At 39.4% G+C, this 13,557-nt stretch overlaps 1 protein-coding gene across 1 annotated transcript in view; it reads left to right on the forward strand.

Annotated features, from left to right (window-relative positions):
* Positions 1–13,557, forward strand: part of LOC128697997 (solute carrier family 49 member 4 homolog) — a 36,731-nt gene that overhangs the window by 18,709 nt on the left and 4,465 nt on the right. The window contains exons 8-10 of the mRNA XM_053789982.2: positions 961–1,069; positions 4,906–5,092; positions 12,884–13,066. Coding sequence (XP_053645957.1) covers positions 961–1,069; positions 4,906–5,092; positions 12,884–13,066 — 479 coding nt within the window. The remainder of the gene's footprint in view (positions 1–960; positions 1,070–4,905; positions 5,093–12,883; positions 13,067–13,557) is intronic.

A 13,557-nucleotide genomic window follows, 5' to 3' on the forward strand; every position in this document is an offset into this window, starting at 1 on the left:
AGAAATAATATTTTAAAACTTCTCAGGTATGATAATGTCAAGACTTCAATAATTGCATGATGGAAGTTATATTTTTATATTGCTATACTGAAAATATTTAGTACATACAGCATTTATATTTAAGATAGAGGAGGTAAAAAGTCATTTATAGTGTGATGAAGAGAAAATGGAAGGGTATGAAAGCTGCTAGAACATAAATCTGTAGGGGAAGGAGGGCGGGGTAGGGGTCGTCCTCGAAAAGGTTGGAGGAAGAGGGGTAAAGGAGGTGTTGTGGGCGAGGGGTCTGGACTTCCAGCAAGCGTGCGTGAGCGTGTTAGATAGGAGTGAATGGAGACGAATGGTATTTGGGACCTGACGAGCTGTTGGAGTGTGAGCAGGGTAATATTTAGTGAAGGGATTCAGGGAAACCGGTTATTTTATATAACCGGACTTGAGTCCTGGAAATGGGAAGTACAGTGCCTGCACTCTAAAGGAGGAGTTTGGGATATTGGCAGTTTGGAGGGATATATTGTATTTTTATATGTATATACTTCTAAATTGTTGTGTTCTGGGCAACTCTGCAAAAACAGTGATTATGTGTGAGTGAGGTGAAAGTGTTGAATGATGATGAGAGTATTTTCTTTTTGAGGATTTTCTTTCTTTTTTGGGTCACCCTGCCTCGGTGGGAGACGGCCGACTTGTTGGAAAGGGGAAAAAAAAAAAGACTTACTTAATTTGAAAACCCATCCTGTATGATGAAGTGTGATAGGAAAAATCATTCTGTATGCTGACTTGTGTTAGAAAAAGTAATTTTTTGCTCTAACCTTGCAAAATATCAGGTATGAGCAGAGCCACACAAACTGGCATATCTAATTTTAATAAAAAATGTTTGAATAATCCTTATGTGTAAGGTATTGGAAGGAAGCCCAAATTAGTGAAGTGTTCCAAGATTTCAAATTGTAACTGTTTTCCTGCTTTCAGAAATCGAGATGTGTTGCTGGTGACAGTTGCGTATTCCATCTGTTTAGCAATTCCTGCCGCCTGGCTTTCTGTGCTCAATTATTCTCTTATTGATCTGGGAATGCATCAGGTATGTTATTTATTAATTATTTTTGTTACTTTTGAATGCTTCAGAAGATAATTTGTGTAACTCTTGTCCTAAATTTATAATCTGTTGATAAGTTGGTCTTTCTTAATTATGGAAACCGTTTTTCTGGAAATTTTGTACCTGTACTAACAACTAACTCTCGAGTAATGGCATAATGCAATACTTCTCATTTTGTAGAAAAGAATATGGAAGGAGCAAGCAATAGCACTAGTTTACTTTTGGGCTGTGGCATCTCCGTGGCATGAGAAAGAACCCCACATTGATCCAGGTCTGTTTACAAGTGAATCAAGAGGTTTATTATAGTTTTCCGTAATTTCAACATATGAAGCAGAGAGCAGAGATGTAGGCTGAAAATTTGCAATACAGTACAAAAACTTTTATTCATGCTGTATACTGACAAGGGCAGTAATGAGTGAAAGTCAGCGAAGATCAGAGGGAATACCAGCTATTGCATTGTCTGCTGATATAATTACAAAATAGTACTAGAGTACTGGTATTTTTTTACCTATTCATTATCATTGAAAAACTAACTGAAGGCATGTTCAAGATTATAATTAATACTGCATTGTTGAACATCATTGGAAGGTTACTGTAGTAAGTCTGGTATTGTGAGGCCATGGCTGACTCCATCCCTCCCTCTCATGGCTGAAACACTAGGGCAAGTTCACACTTACAATGTCTCGTGTTGCCCCGGTGGGTTTAGAGCTTTTCTTGAATATATACAATACAGTAGGGTGCATGTGTATTATCAGAGACCCCTCAATAAATCAGGGACTGTATTCACTTGACCTTAAATCCTGCAGTCTCTCAAGCTCAGATATTTAGTTACAAAGAGCAAAATGCATAGGTAATTGTTTCATAAGGTAATACAGTGGACCCCCGCTTAACGATCACCTCCAAATGCGACCAATTATGTAAGTGTATTTATGTAAGTGCGTTTGTACGTGTATGTTTGGGAGTTTGAAATGGACTAATCTACTTCACAATATTCCTTATGGGAACAAATTCGGTCAGTACTGGCACCTGAACATACTTCTGGAATGAAAAAATATCGTTAACCGGGGGTCCACTGCATTTGTATTATCACTGGCAAAATAGTGTCTATGGAAGCAAAATGGGAAAATATCAGAGTATAGTGGTACCAGCACTTGTATGGGTGTGAAGCATCAGCTGTAAATGTTGCGATGAGGTGTTGAGTCAGTGCTGTCATGCTGGAGAGCACTTTGTGGTGTGAATAGTATTCAGAGAATTAGAAGTGTAGCATTTATTTTTTTTTTCTTCCAACAAGTTGACCATCTCCCACCTAGGCAGGGTGACCCAAAAAGAAAGAAAATCCCTAAAACAAAAATACTTTCATCATCATTCAACACTTTCACCTCACTCACACATAATTGCTGTTTTTGCAGAGGTGCCCAGATACAAAAGTTTAGAAGCATAAATAAAGATACAATATAAAAAGTGACCTGAAATAATAAAGTCCATATAGAATATAATATCAGGGCCCCAATTATATATATACCATCCTATTACACATCACTCCAATCTGCCAGTATCCCAAACCCCTCCTTCAAAGTGCAGACATTGTACCTCCCATTTCCAGAACTCAAGTCTGGCTATATAAAAATAACCGGTTTCCCTGAATCCCTTCACTAAATATTACCTTGCTCACACTTCAACAGCTTGTCAGGTCCCTCGCCCACAAAACCTCCTTTACCCCCTCCCTCCAACCTTTTTGAGGACGACCCCTACCCTCCCTCCCTCCCCCTACAGGTTTATATGTTCTCCATGTCATTCTACTTTGGACCATTCTCTCTAAATGACCAAACCACCTCAACAACCCTTCTTCAACCCTCTGACTAATACTTTTATTAACTCCACACCTTCTCTTAATTTCCACACTTCAAATTCTCTGCATAATATTTACACCACACATTGTCCCTAGACGGGATATCTCCACTGTCTCCAACCGCCTCCTCGCTGCAGCATTTACAACCCAAACTTCACACCCCTATAAGAGTGTTGGTACCACTATACTTTCCTACATTCCCTTCTTTGCCTCCATTGATAACATTTTTTGTCTCTACATATACCTCAATGCACCACTCACCTTTTTTCAATCATCAATTCTATGGTTAACCTCATCCTTCATAAACCCATCTGCTGACACATCAACTCCCAAATATCTGAAAACATTCACTTCTTCCGTACTCCTTCTCTCCAATGTGATATTCAGTTTTTTTTTATCTAAATCATTTGATACCCTCATCACCTTACTCTTATCTGTATTCAATTTCAACTTTCTTCCTTTACACACCCTCCCAAATTCGTCAACTAACCTTTGCAACTTTTCTTTAGAATCACCCATAAGCACAAAATCATCAGCAAAAAGTAACTGTTGTCAACTCCCATTTTGTATTTGATTCCCATAATTTAATCCCTTCCCTCTCCCCAACACCCTAGCCTTTACTTCTTTTACAACCCTATCTATAAATATATTAAACAACCATGGTGACATTACACATCTCTGTCTAAGGCCTACTTTTACCGGGAAGTAATCTCCCTCTCTTCTACACACCCTAACCTGAGCCTCACTATCCTCATAAAAACTCTTTACAGCATTTAGTAACTTACTACCTATTCCATATACTTGCAACATCTGCCACATTGCTCCCCTATCCACTCTATCATATGCCTTTTCTAAATCCATAAATGCAATGAAAATTTCCCTACCTTTATTTAAATACTGTTCACATATATGCTTCAATGTAAACACTTGATCTACACATCCCCTACCCACTCTAAAGCCTCCTTGCTTATCCGAAATCCTACTCTCTGTCTTACCTCTAATTCTTTCAATAATGACCCTACTGTACACCTTTCCTGGTTGAGTTACCGAAGTTTAATTCAGAGGGCCAATGAAGAGTTGTTGAGGTTGTTTGGGCATTTAAGAAAGGTTGGAGCAGAATAGAATGACCAAGAGAATGTATAAATCTGGGGTGGAAGGAAACAAGGGTAGAGTCATTTCAGAAAAGGTTGGAGGGAGGGAATAAATAGTTTTTGAGTGCTAGAGGCTTCAGCATCTAGAAGGTTTGTGTGAATGTGTTAGATCAGGGAGTGTAGAGACATGGTTTCAGGGATTTAATGTGCTGTTGGAGCATAAACAGGCTAGCATTTATGAAGGAATTTGGGGAAACTGGTTAGCCAGACTTGAATCCTGGAAGTGGGAAGTACAGTGCCTGCACTCTTAAGTTAGGGTGGGGATATTTCAGTTCAGAGGGTCATACGAATTGTGATGTCTGCACAAGACAGCTGTTGAATGAATAGTGGGAGATAGCTGGTGTGGTAAAAGCTAAATTACCAACAGTATTAGGTAAATGAACACATTTCATTCACCAAGGAGCTATATTGAGCTATTACTGGTTTCATAAAGCTCCTAGTGAGCAAAACATAGCCATAATAAATGTCCATTACTTGCTCTTGTGTCCATTTACCTAACAAGTTAACAGTTAACTGTGATGTAGGCATGTTTCTGACAAGGCAGTAATTGAGTGAGTGATGGTGAATGTGTATCCTCTGTTTGGTCACCCTTCCTTGGCGAGAGATGGCTGCTGCAATAAAAAATATACTTCACTTTTATTTAAGTACTAAGTGCTAATTTAAAAGTATTACTTTTTTTTTTTGACATTTGTTTTATTGTGTATATGAGTGAGAAAAAACTGCTTGATTTTGAATGACATATCATTCAAGATTTAACGTAGTCATTAAGGGATGTGAGAACGAGAAACGAAAAAAATAAGATAATTGTTTTGTTTCCTAAGGATGATGCTATGTGGGTTGGGCTGACAGCGGTGCTAGTGCAAGGTGTGGTCGGTCTTCTGGTGGGGCGTATGACTGACTTAGTTTATGGCTATATCAAGGTATCACTTCTGGCTTTCATGATCACGTCTTTATGCTGCTTTTATTGGTTTTACCTCTTGACAATGGGCTCCATCACCGTAACAAAATGTAAGTGTGCTTAATGTCAGATATTTCACTTATGACTTTCTTGCATTAATGGGTTTATTTTATATGCTACAATATTAAAATTACAAGTGTTATAAAAGTGTGCTTAAATTCAATAATTAAAAGTACAGTGGACCCTCGGGTAACGGCATTAATCCGTTCCAGAGAGCTTGCCTTTAACCAATTTTGCCATTAGCCGAATTAATTTTCCCGATAAATAATGGAAATCCAATTAATCTGTTTCAGACAGCCAGAAGTATTAACAAAAAAAAATATTTTTTTTAAAGATTAAATATACATATACAGAAAACAATGACAAATAAATATAAAGCACTAATAAAATGGATAAATGAACATTTAACATCACACTTACCTTTATTAACTCTCGTTAGTGTATGGAAGACAGGTAGGAGGCGAGTTTATTGTGCTTCAATATGACGCTAAAATCATCTCTACTGCTTATTTATCTATCACAATTCATCTAATATGACATAATAAACAATATTAATAACATAGAAACATGATATATACTCTAGAATGAATAAAATGTGTTATAATGTATGAGAGGAGTAAGTGGTGGAAGTGTTGTTGTCAGGTTTATAAGGGCCACCGAGAGAAGCCGTACATATTAGTGGTGGTAGAGGCAGCAGCAAAGCCACCAACACTGTCACACTTAACCCGTAAACGGTCCAAGCAGATCCATGTTCACATGCGTAATGCTCCAAAAGTAGATCTGTTTTTTATGCATATTTTCAAATATAACAAAAAAACAAAAGTAGATCAAAGTTTTTTACACGTTTTCAGATGTAAAAAAAAAAAGATCTACTTTTTTTTACATACTTTCAAATGTTGAAAAAACGTATATATACGTTTGGACCGTTTACGGGTTAAACAATGTATGTAATTTATAAATAAGAAATATTTACATTTTAATTTATAAATAAGTAAGTTTATTCATGTGTACACAAATGCAGTTAGGTAAGTACAGTGGACCCCCGCATACCGTTGGCCTTACATAACGTTAAATCCGCATACCGCTACATTTTATCGCCAAGATTTTGCCTCGCATACCGCTAAAAAACCCGCTCAACGCTGTTCGTCTGAGACGCGTCTATGTGCGGCCTGAGCCACGCTCACATGTTCCGCCGGTGGCATTGTTTACCAGCCAGCCTCCGCGGTAACATCCAAGCATACAATCGGAACATTTCGTATTATTACAGTGTTTTTGGTGATTTTATCTGCAAAATAAGTGACCATGGGCCCCAAGAAAGCTTCTAGTGCCAACCCTGCAGCAATAAGGGTGAGAATTACTATAGAGATGAAGAAAAAGATCATTGATAAGTATGAAAGTGGAGTGCGTGTCTCCGAGCTGGCCAGGTTGTATATAGTAAACCCCAATCAACCATCGCTACTATTGGTGGTACAGCTGCTGCTGCTGCTGCTGTACCACCGTCAGCTGCTGCTGCTGCTGCTGCTGCACTGTCAGCTGCTGCTGCTGCTGTACCACCGTCAGCTGCTGCTGCTGCTGTAGTACCGTCTGCTGCTGCTGTAGCATCGTCTGCTGCTGCTGTAGCATCGTCTGCTGCTGCTGTAGCACTGTCAGCTGCTGCTGTTGTACCACCGTCAGCTGCTGCTGTAGCATCGTCTGCTGCTGCTGTAGCATCGTCTGCTGCTGCTGTAGCACTGTCAGCTGCTGCTGTTGTACCACCGTCAGCTGCTGCTGCTGCTGTAGTACCGTCTGCTGCTGCTGTAGCATCGTCTGCTGCTGCTGTAGCATCGTCTGCTGCTGCTGTAGCATCGTCTGCTGCTGCTGTAGCACTGTCAGCTGCTGCTGCTGTTGTACCACCGTCAGCTGCTGCTGCTGCTGCTGTAGTACCGTCTGCTGCTGCTGTAGTACTGTCTGCTGCTGCTGTAGCATCGTCTGCTGCTGCTGTAGCACTGTCAGCTGCTGCTGCTGTTGTACCACCATCAGCTGCTGCTGCTGCTGTAGTACCGTCTGCTGCTGCTGTAGTACCGTCTGCTGCTGCTGTAGTATCGTCTGCTGCTGCTGTAGCACTGTCAGCTGCTGCTGCTGCTGCTGCTGTAGCACCGTTGTTGGTGTGGCTTATTGAGAATACCAAGAAACAATTAACCCCAGAGGATTTGCCACCCAGGATAACCCAAAAAAGTCAGTGTCATCGAAGACTGTCTAACTTATTTCCATTGGGGTCCTTAATCTTGTCTCCCAGGATGCAACCCACACCAGTCGACTAACACCCAGGTGAACAGGGAAAAATGCCTGGAACTAGTGCTCATATTGGTGAATTTAAAGCCAGCAAAGGTTGGTTTGAGAGATTTAAGAATCGTAGTGGCATACACAGTGTGATAAGGCCTGTTCTGGAAGAAAATGCTAAACAGGACCTACAGTACTCAGGAGGAAAAGGCACTCCCAGGACACAGTGTCTCATCAGTCATTGCTGCATCTTCAATAAAGGTAAGTGTCATTTATTCTTCATTTAGTACAGTAGTACATGCACAATATATATTGTGCATGTACTACTCTACTATTGTGCATGTATCCTTCTCTTTGTGTGTAGGAAAATGTATATTTCATGTGGTAAAATTTTTTTTTCATACTTTTGGGTGTCTTGCACGGATTAATTTGATTTCCATTTTTTCTTATGGGGAAAATTCATTCGCATAACGATAATTTTGCATAACAATGAGCTCTCTTGCATGGATTAATATCGCTATGCGGGGGTCCACTGTACATATATAGATTATCATACATAGCAGCATATGTATAAAGTACCTAGGATAACCCAAAAAAGTCAGAGTGACTTATTTCCATTGGGGTCCTTTTATATTTACACTTATATTTACTTTTATAGGTAGTAGGTTGGTAGACAGCAACCACCCAGGGAGGTACTACCGTCCTGCCAAGTGAGTGTAAAACGAAAGCCTGTAATTGTTTTACGTGATGGTAGGATTGCTGGTGTCTTTTGTTTGTCTCATAAATATGCAAGATTACAGGTATCTCTTGCTACTTCTACTTACACTTAGGCCACACTACACATACATGTACACATTTATTTATGCACACTCATCTGAGTTTTCTTTGATTTTATCGTAATAGTTCTTGGTCTTATTACTTTTCCTTTTATATCCATGGGGAAGTGGAATAAGAATCTTTCCTCTGTAAGCCATGTGTGTTGTAAAAGTCAACTAAAATGCCGGGAACAATGGGCTAGTAACCCCTTTTCCTGTAAAGATTACTAAAAAGAATAAGAAGAAAATTGTCAAAGTGGGAAGTCTGAATGTGCGTGGATGTTGTGCAAATGATAATAAAGAGATGATTGTGGATGTTATGAATGAGAAGAAACTGGATGTCCTGGCTTTAAGTGAAACAAAGCTGAAGGAGGTGGGAGAGTTTCAATGGAGAGGAATGAATGGGATTAGGTCAGGGGTTTCAAATAGAGTTAGAGCTAAAGAAGGAGTAGCAATAATGTTAAAGGATAAGCTATGGCAGGAAAAGAGGGACTATAAATGTATTAATTCAAGGATTATGTGGAGTAAAATAAAGATTGGATGTGAAAAGTGGGTTATAGTAAGTGTGTATGCACCTGGAGAAGAGAGAAGTGTAGAGGAGAGAGAGAGAGATTTTGGGAAATGTTGAGTGAATGCGTGGGGAGTTTTGAATCAAGTGCGAGAGTAATGGTGGTTGGGGATTTCAATGCTAAAGTGGGTAAAAATGTTATGGAGGGAGTAGTAGGTAAATTTGGGGTGCCAGGGGTAAATGTAAATGGGGAGCCTTTAATTGACCTATGTGTAGAAAGAAATTTGGTAATAAGTAATACATATTTTATGAAAAAGAGGATAAATAAATATACAAGGTATGATGTAGCACTTAATGAAAGTAGTTTGTTAGATTATGTATTGGTGGATAAAAGGTTGATGGGTAGGCTCCAGGATGTATACATGTTTAGAGAGGGGCAACTGATATATCGGATCATTATTTAGTTGTAGCTACAGTTAGAGTAAGAGGTAGATGGGAAAAGAGGAAGGTGGCAACAAGAAGTAAGAGGGAGGTGAAAGTGTATAAACTAAGGGAGGAAAAAGTTCGGGTGAGATATAAGCGACTATTGGCAGAAAGGTGGGCTAGTGCAAAGATGAGTAGTGGGGGGGGCTGAAGAGGGTTGGAATAGTTTTAAAAATGCAGTATTAGAATGTGGGGCAAAAGTTTGTGGTTATAGGAGGATGGGGGCAGGAGGAAAGAGGAGTGATTGGTGAAATGATGAAGTAAAGGGTGTGATAAAAGAGAAAAAGTTAGCTTATGAGAGGTTTTTACAAAGCAGAAGTGTTATAAGAAGAGCAGAGTATATGGAAAGTAAAAGAAAGGTGAAGAGAGTGGTGAGAGAGTGCAAAAGGAGAGCAGATGATAGAGTGGGAGAGGCACTGTCAAGAAATTTTAATGAAAATAAGACAAAATTTTGGAGTGAGTTAAACAAGCTAAGAAAGCCAAGGGAAAGTATGGATTTGTTAGTTAAAAACAGAGTAGGGGAGCTAGTAGATGGGGAGAGGGAGGTATTAGGTAGATGGCGAGAATATTTTGAGGAACTTTTAAATGTTGAGGAAGAAAGGGAGGCGGTAATTTCATGCACTGGCCAGGGAGGTATATCATCTTTTAGGAGTGAAGAAGAGCAGAATGTAAGTGTGGGGAAGGTACGTGAGGCATTACGTAGAATGAAAGGGGGTAAAGCAGCTGGAACTGATGGGATCATGACAAATATTAAAAGCAGGGGGGGATATAGTGTTGGAGTGGTTGGTACTTTTGTTTAATAAATGTATGAAAGAGGGGAAGGTACCTAGGGATTGGCAGAGAGCATGTATAGTCCCTTTATATAAAGGGAAAGGGGACAAAAGAGATTGTAAAAATTATAGAGGAATAAGTTTACTGAGTATACCAGGAAAAGTGTACGGTAGGGTTATAATTGAAAGAATTAGAGGTAAGACAGAATGTAGGATTGCGGATGAGCAAGGAGGTTTCAGAGTGGGTAGGGGATGTGTAGATCAAGTGTTTACATTGAAGCATATATGTGAACAGTATTTAGATAAAGGTAGGGAAGTTTTTATTGCATTTATGGATTTAGAAAAGGCATATGATAGAGTGGATAGAGGAGCAATGTGGCAGATGTTGCAAGTACAGTGGAACCTCAAATATCGAACTTTCTTCAGTCCAGAAGGCTGTTCGAGTGCCTTTACCGAATGAATTTATTCCCATCAGGAATAATGTAAATTAGATTAGTCCATTTCAGACCCTCAAAAATACACTTATAAAAGCACTTACAAAAATACACTTACATAATTGGTTGTGTTGGGAGCAGTTCGATTTTTGAGGTTCCACTGTACGTATATGGAATAGGTGGTAAGTTACTAAATGCTGTAAAGAGTTTTTATGAGGATAGTGAGGCTCAGGTTAGGGTGTGTAGAAGTGGGGGAGACTACTTCCTGGTAAAAGTAGGTCTTAGACAGGGATGTGTAATGTCACCATGGTTGTTTAATATATTTATAGATGGGGTTATAAAAGAAGTAAATGCTAGGGTGTTCGGGAGAGGGGTGGGATTAAATTATGGGCAATCAAATTCAAAATGGGAATTGACACAGTTACTTTTTGCTGATGATACTGTGCTTATGGGAGATTCTAAAGAAAAATTGCAAAGGTTAGTGGATGAGTTTGGGAATGTGTGTAAAGGTAGAAAGTTGAAAGTGAACATAGAAAAGAGTAAGGTGATGAGGGTATCAAATGATTTAGATAAAGAAAAATTGGATATCAAATTGGGGAGGAGGAGTATGGAAGAAGTGAATGTTTTCAGATACTTGGGAGTTGAAGTGTCGGCGGATGAATTTATGAAGGATGAGGTTAATCATAGAATTGATGAGGGAAAAAAGGTGAGTGGTGTGTTGAGGTATATGTGGAGTCAAAAAACGTTATCTATGGAGGCAAAGAAGGGAATGTATGAAAGTATAGTAGTACCAACACTCTTATATGGGTGTGAAGCTTGGCTGGTAAATGCAGCAGCGAGGAGACGGTTGGAGGCAGTGGAGATGTCCTGTCTAAGGGCAATGTGTGGTGTAAATATTATGCAGAAAATTCGGAGTGTGGAAATTAGGAAAAGGTGTGGAGTAAATAAAAGTATTAGTCAGAGGGCAGAAGAGGGGTTGTTGAGGTGGTTTGGTCATTTAGAGAGAATGGATCAAAGTAGAATGACATGGAAAGCATATAAATCTATATGGGAAGGAAGGCAAGGTAGGGGTCGTCCTCGAAAGGGTTGGAGAGAGGGGGTAAAGGAGGTTTTGTGGGCGAGGGGCTTGGACTTCCAGCAAGCGTGCGTGAGCATGTTAGATAGGAGTGAATGAAGACGAATGGTACTTGGGACCTGACAATCTGTTGGAGTGTGAGCAGGGTAATATTTAGTGAAGGGATTCAGGGAAACCGGTTATTTTCATATAGTCGAACTTGAGTTCTGGAAATGGGAAGTACAATGCCTGCACTTTAAAGGAGGGGTTTGGGATATTGGCAGTTTGGGGGGATATGTTGTGCATCTTTATACGTATATGCTTCTAAACTGTTGTATTCTGAGCACCTCTGCAAAAACATTGATAATGTGTGAGTGAGGTGAAAGTTCAGAATGATGTTGAAAGCATTTTCTTTTTTTTGTGGATTTTCTTTCTTTTTTGGGTCACCCTGCCTCGGTGGGAGACGGCCGACTTGTTAAAAAAAAAAAATTTACTTTTATACTTTTTTTTTTTTCAACAAGTCAGCCGTCTCCCACCGAGGCAGGGTGACCCAAAAAAGAAAGAAAATCCACAAAAAGAAAAATACTTTCATCATCATTCAACACTTTCACCACACTCACACATTATCACTGTTTTTGCAGAGGTGCTCAGAATACAACAGTTTAGAAGCATATACGTATAAAGATACACAACGTATCCCTCCAAACTGCCACTTTTATATTTACACTTACCTTGGAGATGTTAGTGTAATTAGTTTGATGGAGGAGATGCCGGCAGAGGTTTAGGGTGGTGGAAGATAGCAGGCTGGCATTATGTTCATTGGCCCTATAAACATCCAACAACATTGGAGAGTTACTTTCGTGTCGTTTTTCTATCGCTTACTCACTTAACTTGCTACACTGTTAATTCTACACTTTATCGCTGGCTGGCACTATAGCCTTTATCGATACCTGCTGCTTTAGTATCATACATATCGTAGAATCACTGAATCACTGCAGAAGGCACATTCTCCCCTCTCTCTTCCTCCTCCACTTTGGTACTTTGCTACTGAGTTTTTTCTTGAATTCTATTGCGTTTCTTTCCTTCTTTACCACAGGGCTGGCACTAGAAGCTTTCTTTGGGCCCATGGTGGCTTATTTAGAAGTTACAAGGACTAAAAACAATGGAATAATACAAAATATGTCGCATGTACATGTGGAATTGTCCTCTCTGGCTTGTAAACAATGGCACACTGGCTGTACATAGGCTCAGGCCGCGCAGACACGTTCGGGACGAATGCCTTTAACTGAGTTCTTGGGCGTTAGCCGAGCCAATATTTTGACACAAAAACATGCCGCTATCTGATTTTGGCATTAGCCGATGCCACTGTTACCTGAGGGTCCACTGTAACTGATTTCAAAATGCTTTTTTTTTTTTAATGAAATATGAATAAAATTAAAAGAGTATGCCTGTGGTATACTACAATATCTCAACATGTATGTTATGTATGTGGTAAATAAATAATTGTGTATTTTACAGGGCAGATTTTTTGTTCTGTAGTGATTGGATTAGGGTTCAATTTCGCCAATGCTCCACTTTTCATTGAGTTCGCTGTGGAAAGTGCCTACCCCTGCCCAGAAGTCTATGTTGGTGGCCTTCTCACTGGTACCATGAACTTCATTGGACTGATATTCCTCTTCATCTTTCTTATTCCTGATTTAGGTAAGAATCAGAGCAAATTTTTTTATTGTGTGAATTATCATGCAGAAAATTTGGGGTGTTTAGATTAGCAGACAGAGTGGAATTACCAGAAGTATACTTCACAGATCTATGATGGTGTTAGAGAGTAAGCAAAGTAACACTTGTGAAGGGATTTGGGAAAACCAATTAGACTTAAGTCCTGGAGGTGGAATGTAGTGACTGCACTCTGAAGGAAGGATGAGGATATTGCAGTTCAGAGGGTCATCCAAAGTGTTGTCAGCACACTTCTCGAGAGCCAGCACTTGAATAAGTGATATTGAATATTTTTTATTTTTTCACCCTGCCTTAGCAAGAGATGGCTGTTCAGATATATAATTCTTTATATTAATAGTTAATATAATTTAAGATTATTTGTAGGAAGTGATCAAACAAATAAATCTACCATGTCAACTGCTAATTTAGGGAAGGAAAAAAACTGGCTTGAAAAACTCGTGAGCTATAGGCTTACAGTT

The sequence above is a fragment of the Cherax quadricarinatus genome, chromosome 58 (genome assembly GCF_038502225.1).
Source record: "Cherax quadricarinatus isolate ZL_2023a chromosome 58, ASM3850222v1, whole genome shotgun sequence".
In the NCBI taxonomy this organism is placed as follows: Eukaryota; Metazoa; Arthropoda; class Malacostraca; order Decapoda; family Parastacidae; genus Cherax; species Cherax quadricarinatus.